At 54.3% G+C, this 22,592-nt stretch overlaps 1 protein-coding gene across 5 annotated transcripts in view; it reads right to left on the reverse strand.

Annotated features, from left to right (window-relative positions):
* Window positions 1-22,592, reverse strand: part of FARP2 (FERM, ARH/RhoGEF and pleckstrin domain protein 2) — a 96,373-nt gene that overhangs the window by 29,997 nt on the left and 43,784 nt on the right. For 4 of the 5 annotated variants that reach the window (XM_072718913.1, XM_072718912.1, XM_025987727.2 and 1 more), the window contains 10 exons: window positions 22,312-22,416; window positions 21,358-21,400; window positions 20,505-20,583; window positions 18,240-18,337; window positions 16,374-16,488; window positions 10,520-10,667; window positions 3,852-3,947; window positions 2,015-2,178; window positions 1,398-1,466; window positions 903-960 (listed from right to left, as the gene is read on the reverse strand). In XM_072718913.1, the coding sequence (XP_072575014.1) occupies window positions 903-960; window positions 1,398-1,466; window positions 2,015-2,178; window positions 3,852-3,947; window positions 10,520-10,667; window positions 16,374-16,488; window positions 18,240-18,337; window positions 20,505-20,583; window positions 21,358-21,400; window positions 22,312-22,416 (975 nt within the window). The remainder of the gene's footprint in view (window positions 1-902; window positions 961-1,397; window positions 1,467-2,014; window positions 2,179-3,851; window positions 3,948-10,519; window positions 10,668-16,373; window positions 16,489-18,239; window positions 18,338-20,504; window positions 20,584-21,357; window positions 21,401-22,311; window positions 22,417-22,592) is intronic. The other variant, XM_072718914.1, reaches the window with a different exon arrangement.

Here is a 22,592-nt window from a genome sequence, read left to right on the forward strand (position 1 = left end):
ACAAAGCTGAACTTTGTTAGAAAAACAAAAGTTAATTCTTTTAGTTTCAACTGATTTAGAAAAAAGACTCCTAAATACCAAACATACTTAGGGAAGCTAAGGAATGTTTTTATTTAAAAGACAGAGTGAAGGGACGCCTGGGTGGCTCAGCGGTTGAGCACCTGCCTTCAGCTCAGGGTGAGATCCCAGGTCCCGGGATCGAGTCCCACATCGGGTTCCCTACATGGAGAGCTGCTTCTCCCTCTGCCTGTGTCTCTCTTTCTCTCTGTCATGAATACAAAAATAAAATCTTTAAAAATTTCACTCTGTGAATATAGTTTAATTAAGTAGACTAGTTCCCAAAGCTGGCATCCTCCACCGTTTCAACCTTTTATAAAGGTAATAGTCATTCAGTTGTTTTCCTGAAATCTGAAAGCAGAGGGAGCCCAATGCAGAAAACTAAAAGTACAAAGAGAAGATAAACTTGCCCGGAGCCCTGTCACTCAGAGGTCACGGCACACGGAGGCCTCTGCCTCCAGCCCGGCGCTCTGAGAACCTTTCTACCCGGGCCACTTGGCCACCTGCTAGCGTCCCCTGCTAACCCATTCTGCGCACGCCCCTCGCACCCACTGCTCTCCTCAAACAAGCACCCCTCCTCGAGTGGGCGCAGCCGAGACGGCGCTAGGGAGTCGTCCTGCACAGGTGGGGGCTCCGGATTCCTGGCGTCACACACACCATAACGCCCGACCCAACGCACAACGCCTTCTCCTGACTTCGGCCTCCTCTTCTGCAAACAGCCCCAGGACTGGAGCGTCCCCGTGAACAGCAGGGCTGATTCTCCGACACCCGCTGCGGCAACGCCAGCTTATCTTCCCAAAGAGCAGGTGATTAATGTCATGTGTGTTTCGACCGGAAGCACTAACCTGCCTTGGCAAGTCTGCAGTCAGAGCACGAAGAGACACCCGCGTCTTGCTGTGTCTTCTGCAAACAGAGAACAAAGTGTGAGCCACCACGCGACGTCCCGGCTCCCGGGGCCTGCGGGGCAGGGCAAGGTTCTCAGAACACGCCTCAGGCTGTCCGGCCAGAAACAGGCAGTGACTCAAACAGAAAATGGATGTCGCAGAAGAAGTACAACTGTCCCCCACACTGAAGAGAAATCTCACCCGCAAAGGAACAACATGAATTTCCAGAGTGAAAACCGGCCACAGTGAGCAAAGGCTCGCATGCGAGAGGACCCGCGCCCGCACGCACTACCAGGATGTTCATCCGTGATCGTTGGAAGAGAAGAGAAACAGGACTCAAGTGTCAAAATACATGTCTATGTGCGTGAGATGATTTCTGTTCAAATAAAGGCTAAAGTATATAAAATACTGATTTTTAAAGCATATATCTTGCAGCATGAAGACCGCGGGGCTTACCTTTCATATGGAACTCTCTTCACCCCACTGTCCCGGACGTAATCCACCAGCTGTTTCTGAGTTCTTCCACTGTGAATAAAGGTTCGGATTTTAGAGAAAAGAACCAATTGAGATTCACAGCATTAATCTTCCACAAAGACAAGGTAACACTTGCCGACCCTCAAAGTTCACACATACGTTTTATTTATTATTTTTTTTAAAAGATTTTAAAAATGTATTTATTCATGAGAGACAGAGAGAGAGAGAGAGAAACGGGCAGAGACACAGGCAGAGGGAGAAGCAGGCTCCACGCAGGGAGCCCGATGTGGGACTCGATCCCGGGGCCCCCGGGTCACGCCCTGGGCTGCAGGCGGTGCTAACCCGCTGGGCCCCCCGGGCTGCCCACACGCACATATGTTTTAAAGTTACACTTTGTAGTAAGCGTAACTGAATCTCTTCAGTTTTTAATCAAAGCCATTTCCCCACGGATTCACTTGATGTGCTTCCGCCAGTCCTGCTAGCTGCCTTCTGTGTGCAATTCTCGGACACATTTCACAGCCCTGTTTCCTGACAAGAACGCTACAGTGTCAGTCCCGCGAAGCCCCCAGTGCCCCGCCTGGCGTGTGGGGCTGCCCCACCTGTATCTGAAGGACGAGCCCCTGCTGAAGAAGACGGCTTTAGCTTTGGCCTTAGGTTGATCGAAGAGCCTAAAGAAGGTGTGGTATTCCACACAGATCTTCCAGAAGTTCTTACATTCATCTCTACTGCCCAACAAGAACTCCAGCGTGTCCTGGTAAGGTCCCTAGAAACAAAGCACAAAGATTCAAGGAACCAATTCAAGAAGAAAATTTAGGAAGCATTCAGCATTGTACTTCTGAAACTTATCTATAAAGACTTCTGGCACCACTTACATTCAAGAGAAGGAGAACGGTATGTACACATTCACTGCAGAAATTATCAGAAAAACGCCGTCAGCCACGATCACACAACTGCTGACATTTCCAAGTGTATCCTTGTGACACACCCCACCCAGCAAACCAGGGCACCGTCTCTGCCGGGGAACTATCTGCTGCTGCTCGATCATCTCCCGGTGGGGTCCCGGGGGTGTCCTGGGTGTGCAGGACACATGGTTTCAAAGGCTCACACGCGTCATCTTGAAGACACGATGGCGTTATCTCTCACAGTTACTGCTCAGGATAAATTCTGAGAAATGCTAATACTGACCCTAAATTATGTACATTAAAAAAAAATTTAAGTAATCTCTACACCCAACATGGGGCTCGAACTCATGACCCCAGGATCAAGAGTCTCACGCGTTTCCGACAGAGCCAGCCCGGTGCCGCAATAATGCACATTTTTGAGCCTCGTGACGTATTTCCGAATTACCTTCCAGAGACACTGTACTACCTGGACTCCTATATTCAGTCTTTGAAATCTAAGTGCCGCGGGATATAAGCTGCAGCTCTGCACGGGCAGGTGTGGTGGCCCCTTGGAGCCCCGAGCACCACGCTGCTCCGGCAGCTGCGCACGGAGTCCTCTCCATCCCGAGCTTGTAGGAACAGCCCCGGAAACAGTGCTCACACTCAGCAAAAAGCAGCCCTTTGCCCGCATTCTGTGTATGTTTTTAGCATTCCTTAGACTTTCCTTCCGCCCCTACAACAGATGCTTGAGGAACAGGCAAGCCACCCTTTCACGCTTCTACAGACAGGAGATGCACACGCAGCCCATGCACCTGCTGCGAGGCTCAGGTGGAGCCGCTCTGCCCACCGCTCACCGTCTGCGCTCAGACACCCCCTCAGCCTCCTCCCGCAGCTGTGCGGCTAATCCGCTTGCAGTTCCTGACCTCCTCTGTGCACTGGAAATTGTACACCTTCGAATCGCTTCAAGTACTGGATTTTTCCTATCAGACTGCATAGATATTTACGTTTTTCCATCTTTACCCATTTTCAGTAAATTTACATATAATATAATGATGACTTTATTGATTGACAATCTCAAAAGGAAGGAGTATTTATTTTCTGAGAATCAAGGCTTCTCCAATCGGAGCCAGCGTAAGGTCAGTTTCTGAATACACGAGAATACTGGGAACGTCCCTTACTCTGGACAGAAGCTCTGACGCTACTCTGCCGTAGGGCTTCGGATCACAGTGAAATACCTCGTGTCTCAGCCTCCTCACATGGACGGCAAAGAGGCTGCAATCGACGGGTTGTTCTCGCAGCCCCTGCAAGCTTCTCTCTCTCAGCCCAGACCTGCTGAACCTGAAAGCTGGCCCGGCCAAGAGTGGTGTGTGCAGCCCCACCCTCAGGAGCAAGACCCGCTGGCAGGTTACCCGAGGCCCTTCCACAGCCCAATTCCAAACCCATCCTTAAATTCTTGTGGGCATGACGCTGAAGTGATTCATAAAATAATTAACGAGTCATTATCTAGCAGGAGAAATTCTCCTGGAATTCAGAAAGTCCTCAAAATCATACTTACACGGACCTCTGGGTGCAGTTTGATGAGAAACCTTTTCCTTTTGAAGCTGAGTTTTCGGACCCTGGACCAGTTGAAAGTGTTAATTTTGGTGGTGCCCTGAAATTCAAGAGATGGACACTCAGACACATTTGTAATCCAGACACACACCCATATACTTTTCATACAAGAGACAACGTTTAAATTACAGCCTTGCCAGATGGCACAGCAATGCCCCCGACGTTCCGTTCTATGATTGTATCTGGAATGACTCTGAATTAGAGATGTCAACACCAAGCATAGGAATTTACTTGTTTTAGAAGGGTAACTTGAAAAAAAAAAAAAAGAAGGGTAACTTGATGTCTTTGGCTTTCTCACCAATTATCTTTTATCCGTGCAATAGTAAACACTAGTAAACACTTCTTGAACCCCATTTCTGCAGAGGTGGTCAGGAAAGAGCGATGGTGCTGGCCAGGCAGTGGCGGGAGCAGAGCCAGATTCTCACTGCCGGGAGGGAGATGCCGGGCTGGGTCATGCTGTGCCGTCCTGAGGGAGCTGACGGCGGGAACTCCTGACACGCCAAGAAGCAACGGGCACACTGAGCGTACCGGGTCTTGGCTTTTAATTACGACGTTCCAATGGAAGGACCAGGGCTCTTTGGTCTTTGGGGTGAAGTGGGCAAGGCACAAACCGTTCCTGGAATGTCTTGCTGGCTAAGATAGTAAGTAAGTGCTCTAGGGATGGGATGTGCCAACCGGGCACGAGAGCCTGCGCGGAGGGACGTCCGAGGGCCGAGGGGCAACTCACAATCAAGACAAAGACAGCAGCACATTATCAAGCGTCGGATGATAACCCGAACTGTGTAATTCAAATTCTGATGCGACTAGAATACAAATCCACGAGTCCACAGTGATATGAAGTAAGCAAATGCAGAGAAAACCCTTCCAGAAGCACAAAAGATGGAATTAAAAAAACCCATCATTTGGCAGCCATCCGAGTAATCCAACCAGGCGGGTGGGTGAGGTACAGACCTCTACAGGGCCTCAAACTCTCTCCACAAAAGGCTTATTAATCACAAAAGACAAGTAACTTCAGTAGAGCAGCTTGTCAAATGCCATTCAATGTTGACACTGCCAGCAACGGACAGACGGCACCATGGGCCACCTCGCAGGCCGTACCAGGATCGCCGTCGCTCCTGTGATTGGGCCAAGAAGCTCAGCCTAGGGTCCGATCGTCAGCAAGTACTCGATGAGCCCATATTAGGGCCATCACAGACTGGCCAGCCTGTAATCGTGAGAATCAGGGAAAAAAGGAAGAATGTTCCAGACTGGAGAGAGCAGATGATCGGGCACGGTGCTTCATCTTAGATCAGATCTCTTGCAATAAACAAGATTAGGACAACTGGCGAAATCCGGATGGAGGGCTCGGGTGAAGGAGTTCTTTGTACTGTACTTTCCTGTACGCTGTGGGTTGTTTCAGAATAAGAACTCAGGGTCTTGAGACCCCCTTCCTGGTATTTTCCCCCTTCTCTTAACCATCATGATCGCTTACTCTTCTCTGCAAACTTGAGATAGAGCAGCAAGGTAGGGACTGCAGTTTCCCCTCAGAAAATCCAAAAACCCTTCAACCTTAGAAGGGGATAGGACGTGATACATGCCAGCCCGTGGACCGGTTCTGCAGACGCGGGAAGAGGCCCGGCGTGAGGACCTGGTTTAGGTGCGGTGCGCGGCAGGAGAGCCCGACGCAGGGTGGGCAGTGGGAGCTTAAAATCACTCTGGGTTACGCAGGCTGAGGGCTGCGTGATTCTGTAAACACGCTGAGAAGGGCGAACGCATCCTGGAAAGTGGTGAACTTTATCGCCTGCGAATCACATCTCTGTGCAAACAGTTCCCGCAAGCCCGGAGAGCGATGTTTGGGTCTATGTTAGGACGGAAGCATCCCGGATTTCCAAATATTGTGTGAACATCTTACTCTCATCTTTGCTCAAATTAAAATCCTGGCAAATTTTCAACTATATTCTCAAAAAAAGCAAGCAAAACGAAAAGAACCCAAACACAGAACAACAAGGGAACAGAAGCCTCCGTCCCTCCCCACCACTGTCTTTAACTCCAGACATGGTTTAGGTGCCTGGGCAGGGGCTGCGCGCGAGGCAGACACTGTGCATCCCCCCAAGACAGACGCGGGGCAGCTGACAGGTCTCACGTGCTGGTTCCACCGGTCCGCTACCTTTCCGCTTTCTCTTCCGGTCGAAATAAAAAAATGTTATATTCCAGAGTTTTAAGTATTGTCATAAGTCAAAAGAAAAACCCGATGGCGACTGCTGGAGCGATCCTGGGCTGTACCACCTTGACAGACTGCGGCTTTTCAACTTTTAAAACTGAATGGGTGGCTGTAAGCCCTCAGAGCTACTGCTTTCATCTTAACTTTTATCCAGTGATCCATGGCGTGATTACACACGTCAAGGAGGGCTTGAGACAAAACCCAGCCATTCGGGCCCTCCTGCCGCAACTCCCATCAGCAGCCCCGGCCCTGCTGGAACTTGGCCTCCTGAGCCCGCCTACACCCCCTCTGCAGTGGCTGAATTTTGAATTTGGTTTTCATATAATTGATCATTCGAGTGCTTCTCACAGGTTGAGCCATGGTGAATCATAAGTCTATTTTGCTTCTTTATTGTCCACCCTCCCTGAGACACTAAGCACCTCTTCCATTTACTTAATTTTCCGTGTTCCTATCACTAATTCAGCCCGAACTCCCCCTGCAGAATTTTTATTTTTGAGAGCGAGAGAGGGAGCGAACACACACACACACACACACACACACAAACGGGAGGGGCGGGAGGAGAGGGAGCGAGAACCCCAAGCAGACTCTGCACTGAGCACAGAGCTCCTGACCTTCCCAGATCAAGACCTGAGCTGAGACCTAGAGTCGGATGCTCAACCAGCTGGGCCTCGCGGGCGCCCCGTCCCTACAGGGTTTAAAACTCTTCAGTGGCTGTGACCCGGCAAGCCCTTCTCTCCATGCTGCTCGCATGCTGACGGGGCTCCCTGCCCGCCGCTCCTGGTCTGCTCTTTCCTCTGCGCATGTGCTTTTCAGGGTGCTCAGGAGTCAAACCTTTGAAAAATTGTCTATCTGGAGAATTATTTTCTTTCCTCTGCACAGAAGTCACGTTGGGTGGGGCAAAGGGCCCCGGGTGGGAAGGATTTCCTTTCTCGTCCGCACCACTGCCCGCCGCATCGTCTCATAGCTGCCGGTGTTGCCCCTGACAAGCCCGGTACCGTTTCCTTCGCTCTCGCCCTGGGAGCTCTCTGGGCCTCTCCCCATCCTGACATTTCCTGCTGGTGTGTCCCGTGGGGATCTCTGCTCGTCGGCTGCACTAGGAACGTGGTGGACACACTTCCCATATGGACACTCGTGCCTTGAGTTCCGTACACGCTCCTCACGTGATTTCTGTAACGGTCTCCTCGCTGCTCTGGGCTGTGGCCTCTGGGCCTCCCGCAACGTGAATCCTCGATCTGGAGGATTTCCTCCACTTCACCTTCCAGACAGCCTCCCCGCCAGCGTGGTCCTCTCTGCGACCACATTTCTAGATCTGCAAGCACCCCTGTGCTCCTGTGTCTCCTGTTTCACAGATGCAGGTTTTCTCTTCTGTGAGGCTTTCCAGAAAATGTAAGACAGTAGTACGTCGGCGAGGTTCAAAGCCTCAGGATGCCAGGGTGAGCCAGCAGGGAAAAGCCCCCTCTCGCCCGCTGCCAAAGCCTGCAGCTGCCTCCCCAGTGGCTCCGAGCGCCACCTGTTTACTTTGTACGGCTTAGGTAGTGTGCGATCCTCCCTTTCCCCACGAGCAGCAGCAGACGGAGCCTCCCCAGTCTCTGCACAGTTGCCTGATGTTCCAGAATATGGACGAGCCAGCCTCCTGGTGGTCAATTACCAATAGTTTACTACTACAAATAGGGCTAAAATCTAAAATTATAGGACAAAAAAATCTTACACTTCTGATCCCTACGCCTCACGAGCATGACACAGTGTAAAAGCACTTTTCTGGGTCTTGCCCGTCGGACAGATAAAAGACGGAATCCCCTGTGGATCCTGTACGGCTTGTTTCTGCATTCCTTCCATTCCTGGCACAGGCTGTTTCTTCTGAGCACTACTTTGGTATCTGTCCTTGAAGAGATAGATTTCCTCAAATTTCTGGTGATCCTTGGTTATCGGCCTGAGTTTAAAAGTGAGGCCCCAGGACTGCACGAGTCTGGGGCCATCTGGTGCAGTGGGTGTGAAATCTAGGGGCAGCCTGGTGAGAGGATAACTGTAAGGTCTCAAGGTGTCTCTCACCAACTGCTACCGACTGAAAGAGAAAAACTAGTAACCATAATAAATAAGAATAGTAACTAAGACTAGTAAGAACTAGAAAGCTGGAATCAAGATTCACACCGCCAATGAGGCTGGATGGTGTCCCCATCGCAACCCCGCAAGGACGTGACACCACCTGGGTAGCAGTCCAGCTGGGAGTGTGTCCTCTGAACCTAATCCCGGGAAAACTGCCGACAAACCACACATGGAGAACATCCCATTAAAAATAAAAAGGACTGTGCTCTTCAACACTGACTGTCAATGTCATAAAAGATGAGGAAAAACGAAATGCTCCAGCTCCAAGGACCCAACAGGCGAGACAGCTAAGTGCCGTGTCCGGTCCTAGACTGGGACAACAGCAAGGAGGACATCGCCCGCCTGGCTGACAAGACCAGAGTATGACCAAGCACCAGCTGCCTCCGTGGAAAGGCTAAGGAGCATCCCAGTCTGAGCAATACACGCCTTCAGGGTCAAGGGCTCTGGAGTCTGCAACTCACCCTCAGATGCCTCAGAAGGCCTGCGTGTGCCTGCGTGTTCACGTGTGCTTGTGCGTGCACACGGAGTGGGGGCGAGGAAGCAGGCCAGAGGGAAGCACCGCCCACAAAGCACGTGTGTGAAATGCTGGAACGGGTGCAATCCAGTTAGGGCACACGGGGGAGGGGGGGTCGAGGTGCTGTTCTCAGTCCTACAGCTTTGCTGTGAGTTTGAAAGTGTTTCTGAAAGGAAGTCTGGAGAAGGCTCTGAAATGCTGGCTGGAGGCCCCATGTGGGCTGGGGGGAGCCACCACGTCCACACCTGCCGGGCTCCCGTAAGGCCAGGTGGACTTCTGGACAGTGTCCTGTCTCCACGAGGTCAGCCTGGCCACCTCTCCAGGGGAGCAGAGATGGGCAGGGCCCGTGGCGACGCGGAGGTTAGAGGCTTTCCCTCAGCCTCCGCGTTGAGCGGGGCACTTCGTCACTCATCCGAGCCGCCCCAGGACAGGGGGTCCCATACCTGTCCCTCCCGGACGCAGTCAGGCTGCTTCCAGCCCCAGTTGCCATCAGGGCTGCCCCACGTTCCCGTCTGGGGACACAGCAGCCTGCCCCCGCTCCCTTTCCAGCAGGCCGTGGGGTTTCAGCCTTCCCCACTCATCTGCCCGTTTTCCAACATCTGAAACGTAGCTGACACTCGCCTTCTGTGGTTTCCTTCTCCGGTCTTTGCTCTTACTGGTTTAAACTTAAAAAAAAAAAAAAAAAATTCCTTCATCGTCCTGCTGGTGGGGGTCTGAAGGAGCACAAATGAATACCATCTACTGTGTTTAATCTGAAGTCTCCAATCCCTGCTTTTAACCTCTTCCAGTTATAAGTATTTATCCTTTTCTGGAAAAATGACCCAGCCGGTTAGGACGGATGTGTGATTTTTATCTCTGCACGATACAGGAGTGGTCATGGGAGTGAGCAGGTGTGGGAGGTCCTGGCTCCATGAGCTCACTGGGTGCTCCTGACGCGGTCTCCCCCCGCCAGTAGAGGGGAAGGCAAACAACATCCTGTTTACAGAATTAGATTCCTTCTTTCCCAATAGGCAAGTGAAATCTGATGCCCAGGTGAAAAAAAGGAAAAGACAAAGAGGACACGTGTGGCTTGACTACGGGGGCCTGGATCAGCGAGCCATCTCAGGCGACCCCAGGTTAAGGGGGCCCACAGCGGGAGGAGCCGCTAACGCAGCCCCCGACTCCCAGACCCCCCACCCGTGGCGGTCAGCGCGGGGCAGGCCTTTGCAGGCGTCTACAAGCAACTGGGGCCCGGCAGCTTCGCAAGGGTCAGCCCAGGGGGCTCCCAGGAGGGGCAACCGCAGCACCAAGGGGGCCCCTGGGCCCGGGCAAGAGGGCGAGGTGAGCCCTTCCAGCATCTCTAGGGCGCGGAGGGCCTGCGCTCCGGCAGCTGCCTTCAGTCCTTCCACGCCACACGCACGCTTCCCTGCAGGCAGGACACAGTGGCCCCTTCTGGAACCATCTGCCCCTCCATACACAACTAACGCAGATTCCCGAAGACCATTCTGACGGTCATCACGCGCCTCAGCCTCAGAGCTGCCAGTCGGCTCTATTTCGTGTGCTGACACGACGACCGCAGACACCTCGCGGCACAGCACGTCCAGGGCTGCCGCGCGGAGACGGCAGGTGACCAGGTGCCCGGGGGCGGGGGGCAGGGGCCCTGCAGCAGTGGGGCCGGGGACGGGAAGCAACCGCTCAGCTCCACGGGGTGAGGCGAGATCAGACGATACGCAGAGTCCCTCCTCCGAGTCCGAGACGTCACGCGTCAGGACCGAAGCTCAGCCCGCGTGTAAGGCCGCGCGCGCGCCCTCCCTACCTGGAACACGAGGACGCCCATGTGCGAGACAGCCAGGTGAATTCTGGCCCCCTCCCTGTCCGAGGCTGCGTGAAGTCTGACGCCGTACATTTCCAGCTTCCGGGCAATTTCAAGCACCTGGAAATCCGACTCGGCAGGCGTCTGGCCCCTGTAAGAAAGGACGGCGTGGTCACAGCACCGAGAGCAACTTCGTGTCTTAAAAAGCCAAAACAGAGCAAAATCATCAGGCAGACAAAACGTAGCAAAACGAAACTTTGTCAGAGAGGACTGCTCGCTGTGGGCTTCCCCACCCACGAGGAGCGCAGCGTGCCCGCGCCCCGCACCTTTCCTTTGGTCCTGTGCTGCATTTCCTGACGGGGGTGGTTTGCGTGCGTCCGCTGCACGCTCAGCCGAGCACCTCATCCTAAATACTGACACGGTCGCAAACATCACACGCAGGAAGCCCCACAGATAACGCTAGCATCTCATTCAACCCATTTCCATACTTTAATAAAAAAAATTTCAGGGATCCCTGGGTGGCGCAGCGGTTTGGCGCCTGCCTCTGGCCCAGGGCGTGATCCTGGAGACCCGGGATTGAGTCCCACATCGGGCTCCCGGTGCATGGAGCCTGCTTCTCCCTCTGCCTGTGTCTCTGCCTGTCTCTGTCTCTCTCTCTCTCTCTCTCTCTCTCTGTGTGACTAACATAAATAAATTAAAAAAAATTTTTTTTAAAAAATTTCATAATGTACAATTCCTATCGCTAGAACATACTTTTATAAGGACAAAATCATGAAACCGAATAAGCACGTTTCTCAAGTCCACAGTCCAGCCCCGCTCCCAGGGAGGAGCCCGCGACCTGTGTCACACGGACCAGCGTCCAGGAGGGCGCTGCTGGGACAGGGCACGGCCGCCCCGAGGGGAGAGGGCTCTGGTCAGAGCCCCCACCCCCACCCCCACTCAAGGCCTGAGCCCGGCCCCTGGGGTTCTCCAGCAGCAGCCCTTCCTCGTGCTTGCGGATACCTCAGCTTCTGGATCTTTTTTTTTTTTAAGATTGACTGACTTGGACGGGGGCAGCACACCGTGGGTGATGGAGGGTGCCTGAGATCATGACCTGAGCCGGTACCAAGTGTCCAAGGCTCATCCAGCCGTGCCGCCCAGGGGGCTCCTGGGTGTTTGGATCTGTAAGGAACGTGACTGTCTGGGTCGTGCCATTTCCATGGTTTCTATTCTTGGCCTAAAATCTCGGTACTTTAAGTTTGAAAGGGACACCCGACATCAGCTTCCATTTTATAAATCATCAAGAGGGAATACCAGGGTCGCCCAGGGGCTCCGTGGGTGAGCGTCTGCCTTGGGCTCAGGCCGTGACCCCGGGGGCCCAGGATCGAGTCCCACGTCGGGCTCCCTGCATGGAGCCTGCTTCTCCCTCGGCCTGTGTCTCTGCCTCTCTCTCTCTCTCACTCTCTCTGTGTCTCTCATGGATAAATACAAGAATCTTTAAAGGAAGGGGATGCCCAGTGTGTGCAAATGGTGTCCTAATGGGGGAGATTTGCTTATTCCTTTTATTTCTTTAAACTTTGGTAGGCTCCGTGCCCTCTGCGGGGTTTGAACTCCCGACCCTGACATAGTCGCGTGGGCTACTGACCCAGGCGGGCAGGTTCCCCACGAGCTGCTGGCTCCGAACGCCTCCACTGCGGCAGCTTCGGAGGAGGGCGCCGGGCAGAGGCTGGGCGAGTTCTGAGGTGAAGCTAAGGGAGTCGGGGAGGACTGGGAAGAAAGGCCGAGGGGAAGCCTTTCTTCTCAGGGAAGCCCTAGACCCTCGTGGACAGAACGTGGAGACGTGAGGAGGTAGAGGCCGGGCTGGCGCGATCTCAGACGGAAGCGAGGACCGGGGGATGGGCTGATGCTGCTCACGAAGCGGCACATCGGGCTGCCTTGCGTTTGTGTCCGTGCCTTGGGGGGGCAGAACTTGCCGACAAGGGGACTGGACGTGTAGCGGGACGGTCCCTAAGCCAAGTCCAGACGGTGCGGCGGGGCTCCTCCAACTGTGGCGGTCAAGCGCCCGGGAGAGGCAAGCGTGAAGCACAGAGGAAGCGGGATCGCAGGTCAGAAAAGCGCTCGGGCACACGTACCGCCGAGAAGGAGGCACGACGGGTGCGGGCGGCCAAGCGGCCGAGATGGGGGGGCAGCCGCTGGGTCAGGGCCGCCCCGCCCACCACGGGCCGCAGGGCAGAGGGCGGGGGCCGACGGCCTCCATCAGGCTTCCACGGAGCCAAAGAGGATTACTCCCGAGCCTTAAGGCCTAAGGCCACTTGCCCCGGTGGCTGTGGGCTGGCCCTGCACCTGTCACCCGCCTTCTTCCAGTTTCTCCCTTCCAAGGGGAGAGCCGAGCCCAGGCTGCTGCCCAGCGGGGTGCCCTGATCCCACAGGTCTGCCCGGGGGATTCTGCAGGACGGGCCACCGCCGGAGCCCGAGCCGGACCTCCTCGGGCAGACAGGCTGCGGGCTCGGGAGGGCCTGGACGTCGGAGCTGCTGGCGTGTGCTGTGCATGTGAGGATGACGTGAACTGTGCGTCCTCCCAACTTCCCAGGCACAGCCTGACCCCAGGATGATGGTTGGGGGAGGAGGGTGTGGGAGGGTCTGCGCAGAGCCCCTGGCGGAGGCTCCTGGGAGCTCCCCGACGCTCCTGCCCTGTGAGGACAGAGGGAGAGATGCCATCCGTGAGGCAGGAAGCAGGCCCTCAGCGCACCGCCTGTCCCAGGGCCTCCGTGGCGGGCGTCCCCCCTCCAGGGCCCTGAGAAACCAAGGTCGTGGGCGACAAGCCACCTGCCGGGGTGCTCGGAGACAGCAGCCCTGAAGAACTGAGACGCCAGCTTTCAAATTTTTTTCTTCAATCTCAAAGATCCAAAAGAACTGTGATAAAAGTAAAAAAACCTATTTCCTCAATATCTGATTCAGTGACTGTGTGTGATCACTTCCAGGGGCCCAAGGAAGGTGTCACACACTATGTAAGAAAGTTCTCGGTTAAAATGAAGCTACCACGTTCTCCTTAATAATCCAACACTATTTCACATTCCCACCCACAGTGCAGCGGGTCCCCTTTCTCCGCATCCTCTCCAACATTTGTGGTTTCCTGCCTTGTTAATTTTCCCCATTCTCACTGGTGTGAGGTGGGATCTCATTGTGGTTTTGATTTGTATTTCCCTGAAGGCAAGTGATGCGGAGCATTTTCTCATGTGCGTGTTGGCCGTGTCCATGTCTTCCTCTGTGAGATTTCTCTTCATGTCTTTTGCCCATTTCATGATTGGATTGTTTGTTTCTTTGGTGTTGAGTTTAATAAGTTCTTTATAGATCTTGGAAACTAGCCCTTTATCTGATACGTCATTTGCAAATATCTTCTCCCATTCTGTAGGTTGTCTTTGAGTTTTGTTGACTGTATCCTTTGCTGTGCAAAAGCTGCTTATCTGATGAAGTCCCAAAAGTTCATTTTTGCTTTTGTTTCTTTTGCCTTCGTGGATGTGTCTTGCAAGAAGTTGCTGTAGTTGAGTTCAAAAACGGTGTTGCCTGTGTTCTCTTCTATGATTTTGATGGAATCTTGTCTCACATTTAGATCTTTCATCCATTTTGAGTTTATCTTTGTGTATGGTGCAAGGGAGTGGTCCAGTTTCATTCTTCTGCATGTGGATGTCCAATGTTCCCAGCACCATTTATTGGAGAGACTGTCTTTCTTCCAGTGGATAGTCTTTCCTCCTTTATCGAATATTAGTTGACCATACAATAGAATATTCCTCAGCCATTAGAAATGACAAATACCCACCATTTGCTTCAACGTGGATGGACCTGGAGGGTATTATGCTGAGTGAAGTAACTCAATTGGAGAAGGACAAACATTGTATGTTCTCATTCATTTGGGGAATATAAATAATAGTGAAAGGGAATAGAAGGGAAGGGAGAAGAAATGTTGGGAAATATCAGGAAGGGAGACAGAACATAAAGACTCCTAACTCGGGGAAACGAACTAGGGGTGGGGGAAGGGGAGGAGGGCAGGGGGTGGGGGGGAATGGGTGACGGGCACTGAGGGGGGCACTTGACGGGATGAGCACTGGGTGTTATTCTGTATGTTGGCAAATTGAACACCAATAAAAAATAAATTTATTATTAGAAAAAAAAATAATCCACCAAGGGCAGCACGGGTAGCTCAGTGATTTAGCACCACCTACAGCCCAGGGCATGACCCCAGGGTCCCAGGATCGAGTCCCGCGTCGGGCTCCCTGCATGGAGCCTGCTTCTCCATCTGCCTCTCTCTTTCTCCTCTCTGTATATTCTCATGAATAAATAAGTAAAATCTTAAAAAAAAAATAACCCACCACAAAGAACGATTAAAAGAAATAAAGTAAGTGCAACAATCATCTAATGACGGTGGAAGACAGAGTCAGCACCGTGAGGGGGGCCGGCGGGCTCCGTCGCTGGGGGCGCGGCTCCTGATCTCAGGGTTGGGTCTCACCCGGTTTCTCCTCTAACTGCCACCACCCGCCCACACACCTAACCCGCGCGCCCACGCGCACACGCCGCCCGCCCAGGGCCCCGGAGCCCCTCGGCCCGCTCTCGCGCCCGCAGCATTCGTTCCTCGCGGTCGCCAGGCCCAGCGGTGAGCCTCGACCCAAGGGGCCATGCCCCCGCTCTCTTCCCGCCGGCTCTGCCCTGTCCTCCGACGGGACGCGCAGCCTGCTGGCCTCCAGCCGCACCCCGACCCTCGTGCCCGTCGGCACCACGGCCGCAGGGGACGGTGACAGGGCGGCGCCCCGGCCCAGCTGCAGTGCTGCTCCCGCGGGCGGCCGTCGCCTCTGGGCGGGCTGGTGACTCAGGCCGCGCTGGGAGACGGCCCGCTCCCTCGGCCTGGCGTGCTCGGACACCAAGAGTGGCCCGAAGCGGGACCCGGAGGTCAGGCGGCCTGTGCGCGGGTGTGCCCGAGAGCGCGGGGACCCGCGGCCTCCTGTCCCAGCAGCACTGTCCCCCGCCCCGCCCCCCAGCCGCCGCCTCCACCAGCAACCGTCTGCGGCTAATTCCTCAAAGCCACCCACTGTCCTCTCATCTGTCCTGTGGCGCACACGGTGCAGCACACACCCCTCATCCGGCCAGCGCCTGCCCCCCCTCACCCGGGCACAGCACAGGGACTCCCTGGGACCTGGGGGTGGCCAAAGGCAGGAGAAGCCCACGGCCCCACAGGGGTGACGTCCTCCGGTGGGAGCTTGGCCCGTGTTGTTCAACCTGCCCGTCCCCCGGTGGGCACGGCAGTGGCTGACTCGCAGGTGGCCCCCAAACCTTAGATGGAGACAGGGGAGGGCCCCCAGGGAGCTTCCCCACAGGGCTCTCCGACCACAGCAATCCCCACGTCAGCAGGCCCCTTCTCCAGGCTGGGCCAAGTCGTCCCACCCCTCCCGCCCGCCCTCCCCTTGCTGGGTTCCAGATCGCGACTCAGGCCCCTGGCCCTGGCCCCCCCTCCACCTCTCTTCACCCCAAAAGAGCATTCGGTGTCGAGTCTTGGAGAGGCCCGAGCGAGCGGGGACAGAGCAGGGAGCCGGGCCTGCTACCCCGGCGCCCGCCAGCCGCAGCCCACCTCGCAGCAGGGCGCCCGGGGCCCAGCACACGGCTTGGCTAAGAACGCTCCCGCACGGCTCCCTGGTGCCCTGCCCCGGGTCACTCCTGTCAGGGCGCTACGTCCTGTCTCGCCTCCCGCCGCGTGGCACTGTGACCCCAGGAGCTGGGGTAGGGACCCTGCTCAGGCGTGCAGGAGCCTCGGTGGCGGCTCCCATACAGAAGCCCACTCGTTCGTCGTACGGTGTGGCGACGGGGGCCAGCGGCGGCCTCTGACACTCACGTGTGCTTCCGGTGGAATTCTAGGATCTTCTCAAGAGCGCGCTCCTGACTGGGCAGGTACTCATTGGCTTTGAGGTGCTCTCGGTCCAGGGTTTCATCATAATCTCCTATTTCCGCTGAAACGAGACCGTACCAGCCAGTGACTCTAAGTGGCAAATGAAAGCACAAGCATTCGTACGTGCAGACACGTGAACCGACGCAGAGGACATCCCAACCTGTAGTAGAAGAACACAGCCCTCGAGCGAGATCCTGTTCCTCACGTTTCCACATACCTTAAGCTATCAAAAGGCAAACCTAAAGGCAGGTAAAGAAGTTTCTTCCTGAGTTTTGAAGAACAAGGACGCTGGTCAAGGACCCCAGGGAGGCCAACGCGGAGCCACCAGCTTATCCTGAGGGATTTGTTGGGTCTTAGACCACTTTGCCCGTCTGCGGCCTCAGGACTGCAGTGACGAGGCACAGGGAGCCTATTTTGTTTCAGGATAACGTGTTTTAAATCATTTTTCCCCCTCAGAGCCTCTCAAATTCTTGAGGAACAATGTCTCTAATTTCCTGAGCCTTGAGGCCACCGATGTTTAAGAGCCATGGTCACAGCCCAACAATCCCAAACGGTAAGTACACCGCTGTTTTGTTTTGCGACCACCTCCAGCTCAGGAGGGCTGCCCGCTCGCTGCCAGAGCCAAGGGCGTGTTGCGCACCGACCAGGGCTGTCCCGCCCCAGCGCAGGACGGCAGCGACGGCTCCGTGGCGGTGCCTGAGCCTCGCGCCCTCTGCGCCTCACCAGCCGCCCCGTGCTGCCTTCCACCGGCAGACGACCCGGCTCGGAGTCACAGCTGCGGGTCCCTGCAGTAGGAACGCGACAGTCCCACGGGTTATCACAACTACCCTGCACAGCCGTGGAGCGGGCGGCACTGCCAAACACGCGCTGGCCCTGGAAACCTCCCGTCCGAGAAGACGTCAGACCCAAAAAAAACGTCACTTTGGGCAGCCCCCGTGGCGCAGCGGTTTGGCGCCGCCTGCAGCCCAGGGCATGATCCTGGAGACCCTGGACCGAGTCCCACGTCAGGCTCTCTGTGTGACGCCTGCTTCTCCCTCTGCCTCTCTCTGTGTCTCTATGAATAAATAAATAAAATCTTAAAAGAGTCACTTTGAGATCTTACGTTAACAAGAGGCGACACGGCCCCTCGTGCGGGATGGCAAATCTGCGATCACACTTGCCACCTACAGAGGCGTGTGGGGACCAAGTGAACCACAAATTAACCACATACTTATTAGCAGCTACGACTCCCCAAACTTTCTACATCCTGTGCTCAAAATTTCAGGAACTTTAGTTCTGCGCAGGGGCACTGCTTCCGCCTCCTCCGTCAGCTGGGGCTCCGGAAAGCCCCGGCAGGCCGCCGCCCGCGCTAGGAGCTCCCGCACCGCGTTCCTTCTCGCTCTTCTGAGCCATCCCTTGCTGCGTGGGACACACTGAGGCAGGTGTTCTCTCTCCCCAGGGTCTGATGCCTAACTCATCGCCAGACAACTGGGCCTCCCCCCAGGGAGGTCTCTCTCCAGGGGTGCCGAGGGTCGGCTCCCGGACTGAAGGCCCGTAAGGGAGAGCGCGGACAGGCGCAGCGGAGACGTTCCCAAAGACGGCGGTGGCTGCAGATCTCGGCCTTCAGCCTTTCTTTCCTGGGCGGGGACCTTCTGCCTCAAGGACTCCCACCAGGTAGACGTTGATCTTCAGAGAAAACGGGCAAACCGGAGGCCCGACCTCCCACCACACGCACCAACCGTGAGGGCGCATCAGGTGCCGGAGGTCAGGGGCGTCAGGGGCGTGGGCCCCTGCAGAATCGTAGGTGCCTCGGCGGGGCAGGGAGATACTAACACTGCAGAAGGTGGGATGCCAGCAGCGCCGCCGTGGTGTCCGCGCAGGGCAGACGCTCCTCCAGGAGGTCTCTCTTAAGTTGCAAGGCAAACAAGTATCTAGAAGGGAGTTGAAAACACCACAGGCGTCAACTCCAGAGGCTCTAGAGCACATCCCCCATGCCTCCCTCGCAGGAGAGCACCGAGCCCCAGGAAAGAGCAGCGGCCAGACGCGTCAGAGCAGACGGGAGCAGACGGGAGCAGAGGCAAAGCAGCAGGAGGCCCGGGCAGGCAGCTCCGCGGGCGGGGTCACGCACAGCAGACGCACACGCCTCCCAGACACACCACGCCTTCAGGGGGGAGCTCACAGATTCACGTTACTTCTGTTATACACACAAAACTGCACGCTGCGAAAGAGCAGAAATATCCAATCACGATTTAATTTTAAACGCAGCTATGACAGTTTTAGACAGACCGAGGATTTTGGTCTTGGCTAGGAGCTGAGGGACGGGCACCCCTGGAGGGGAAGACCGCACCCAGAGAAGGCAACCCGAATGGAGTCTACACTCACTCCACCGACAAGGAACCACTGAGCACACGCTGCATCCCGGGTACGACCCCGGGGCTGGGTATGAAGCGACGCTAACTCCCTGCTGGCATCCACGCTCTAGAGGCAGCCACCTGTGTGTTCTCTTGCAGCGTAAATGTGCTTACCCTCAAACTCAGTGATTTCATGTTTATGAAACTTTTCTGGAGAAATACTTTCCAGAGCTTACAGAGATATGTGGGCGAGGCTGTTTACTGGCAGCGACAGCGTAGAGAAACCCTGGAAATAATTTAAGTATGTGCGGAGTTCAATGAGGGAGATGACAGCCACAAACTGCCGAGGAAAGACATCTGGGCCACGCTCTGGACATGCGGGTACAAAACAAAACAAGAAACCACCAGCCTACAGCTGTCTGTATCGTGGGCCTGCTCTGTGAAGTCATCTCTCTGGACACCTGGCCCACGGGTATGCTGCTATGAATTCACCTGGAAGACACGCTTCTGGGGACAGTGCAGCGGGCAGGGAGCAAAGTGGTACACTCGCTTTTTACGTAGCTTTATGTTGAAGTGTCTCTTATCATAAACAGTGTATTTCTTACAAATTAAAAAAAAAAAAAAAAAGGAAGTTCTGCAGAAACATGATGTGCAGCCAGGACCCAGAATAAGGTAAGCCTCCTAGTTCATGTTATTTTCCAGGTATACTTATTTAAGAGTTATTCCTTCAAAGAGGACTTTTTGTTAAATCTCAGGGGCTTGATACACAATGGATGAGTTCTGTGTTCACTCTTAAAAACACTTTTTGCTGTCCTTGGGGTTCAGTCTCCTTACCCACAAAATGGGGGCCGGAGTAATGGGATCCCAACATCTCAGGGCAGCTGACAGCCTGTGATTCTGTGATGTTGTACTGCTCTCCAGAAACCTTCCAGAAAGAGGTCTGTGACATGCCTGTGATTCAGGGATGGATCCATCTGCAGTTGGAAGCGGCATCACAGTCTCTTTCATCTTACATCTGACCTCGGGTTTTGAGTCAGTTCATAAAACACACGGAAGAAAACTTCCGTAATCTTTTGTCCAGATGAAACAACTGTGATTGTTTCTGCCACAAAAGAAATCACCTAAAATATGTCTGCTCCATATATTTACAAAGACACTTCTCCCAGCTGGGTGTATTCTGTGCATTTATGATGGGTGAGAGTCCTGAGAACTTCATGCACCTGCATAACCCTGCGCTCAGCTGGAGACTACAGTTGTAGTAAACAGCACCAACACATACCCCATCTCTGTCCCCAGATGTGACCATATACCCTCTTCCAAGCTCTACTGGTATTTGTGTTGGTGCAGGAGTTAACTGCTCTTTTAATATGTGATCACACCTTCCATGCGTGTCACAGCGTCATTTGTTCTTAGACCACACATACCTGAGGCCCTGAGGAGCCAGGTAATGTGGGAGGCACAGGTGAGTTCCAGGCCCTGCTGACGGCAGCTTCAGGTTCAGGAGGGCTGCCTTTTTTTTTTTTTTAAAAGATTTCATGTATTTGGCAGAAAGAGAGAGAAAGAGAGAGAGAGAGAGACAGCGTGCACACGCAGGGGGAACAGCAGAGGGACAGGGAGCAGCAGACTCTGGCAGTGAGCAGGGAGCCGGATGTGGGGCTTGATCCCAGGACCCTGAGATCATGACCTGAGCCGAAGGCAGATGCTTAACAGACCGAGCCACCCGGGGGCCCCAGGAAGGGCTCTTTACCTTGTGAATTCTTCCTGCAACTGACCCGGATCAGGAGGGAAAAATTTCACTGCTAGACGAAGCAATGTGTTCTTTGGCCCTATGAAAAGAAACATTTTCAACTTCACATGTAAGGTCAATTCCACTGTTTTTTGAGATCTTTATATACTTGAGTGGAAGAAAAACGTCATCACTCACTATATTGAACCAGAACCTGATTACTGTAAAAAAAAAAAGCACAAGATGCTGGCTCACCTGAGCATCTCAGTTTACTGGAATTCGGTAACAGCAGAGCTATGTAATTTTCACCACGCAGAAAAGAGGTGGTGGTGTGCTACGGAGCCACGAAGACCTAAATGGCCCCAGGTCATCAGCGACTAACGAAGCTACCGGCACCCATCCTTCTCTCCTCGAGGGGACCAAACACACTGCAGGTGAATCTGGACCCCTGGGCACAGCCAGTAGAGTATGCGCTCCAATTTTAAAAACTTAATGGAGACTAACAAAAATAATTATAATTACAAAACAGTATTAACTATTTTATTGAATAACGTCATTAAATTGTGTGTCAACTATGCTCAAAAAATAACACTACAAAAAATAAAGTTTTCAAAATTGTTAAAAAAAAATTAAGGAGCTAATTAAAGGAAGCACCTCAATGCCTTTTTATTTCAGGGGAGATGCTTAGTTTTGCATATTGACCAAAAGTTAGTGACCCATCCAAGAGCATATCCTGTTACGGTGCAGCCGGCAGTCTCTGCACTGCTCCCCAGAACGGGGACAACGAAGCTCTGAACAGAGCCGCAGGTTGAACAGTCAAGAACAAAAGCAGCATAAATGAACAGAATTGTAAGAGTTAAAAAAAAGGACTTACTTCGTACTTGCCTAATGATGGGCTTCATAGGTTCCAGCCAAATCTGGAGAGGATTTAAGAAAAGAGATCAAATCCATTCAATGATTTCTCTATCTAATAACTACATGACAAAACACAGAACTGTCTGCAGGCAGGAGAGAGCTGAGGCGGGCCTGTCTGCCCTCGGCTCACACCCCTGCCAGATCCTGACGGACCCTGGGAGGGGAAGAGGAGTGCCCGCCCCGGGAAGCGAGGGGGGTGGTAGGATGCCACGGAGGACAGGAGCCGTCCGCTGCTCGCACGCTGGTGGTGCAGCACGGGTACCAGTAAGTGCTTCGGGGCAGCTGTTAGGGCCAAACAAGTCTTTGGTACTCGCTGCACTTGTACACAACCACCGACGGGAGCGCCACCGCCCGAAGGGGTGGGCAGAGCCCTGCGACGCCGACACGTCCACTCAGGTCTGTCTTTAAGTGGATTCCACAGCAATGTAGAGCCCAGTGCGGGGCCTGAACTCAACCGTGAGCTCAAGACGTGAGCTGGAATCAGGAGTCAGACTCTGCACTGATGCAGCCGCCCAGGCGCCCGATCCTGGTTTCTTTAAAACAGTTTTCTACGTGCGAATGTTAAAGCTCCACGCTTTTTAAGGCTGATTTCGTCTGCCAAGTAGCACGAGGGATAATCAATTAATTTAGTAAAATGGTTCGCTCAAAATAATTTTCATGCAGACGTACTAGAGGTTGTTTCTGGGGTTCCCTGGACGTGCTGGTGGGGGGAACAAATTTAGGGAGGATGGGAAGTCAGCTCAGCTCAGCTCAAAGGCAAACACAGTCCCCGTCTCCGCAGTCGAGCTCTGACACACGTGACAGGGTGTCGTGCCTGCACACGCGGCAGGTTCTCGAGGGCTCTCCGTGGCCGCGCTGTCCGCACCCAGGGCACACCTGGAGCCCGCTTGCAAGATAAGGCAAGGACACGTACCCAGTAGGACCGGGGGTGCTGGAACTCCAGCCCGAAGTAGTCGCACTCCGTCAGGTTCAAGTGCCGCCACACCTGCGTCAGCAACGCCTGGCCATCGCGCTTGGGCTGTGGGGGGGCACAGGGGGGTCAGGCGCTTTCCCGCCACGAGGGTCTGTGAAACGCTGTGTGTGCCCCGCCTCCCGCGGGGAAAGGTCCACCTGCCGGACCCCACCTCCCTCAGGCCTCTCTACGGCTTATGGCCGTCGCCAAGGAACCAGAGAGCCTAAGGCTCTTCGAGCTTG

Source organism: Vulpes vulpes, chromosome 9, assembly GCF_048418805.1.
Source record: "Vulpes vulpes isolate BD-2025 chromosome 9, VulVul3, whole genome shotgun sequence".
NCBI lineage: Eukaryota > Metazoa > Chordata > Mammalia > Carnivora > Canidae > Vulpes > Vulpes vulpes.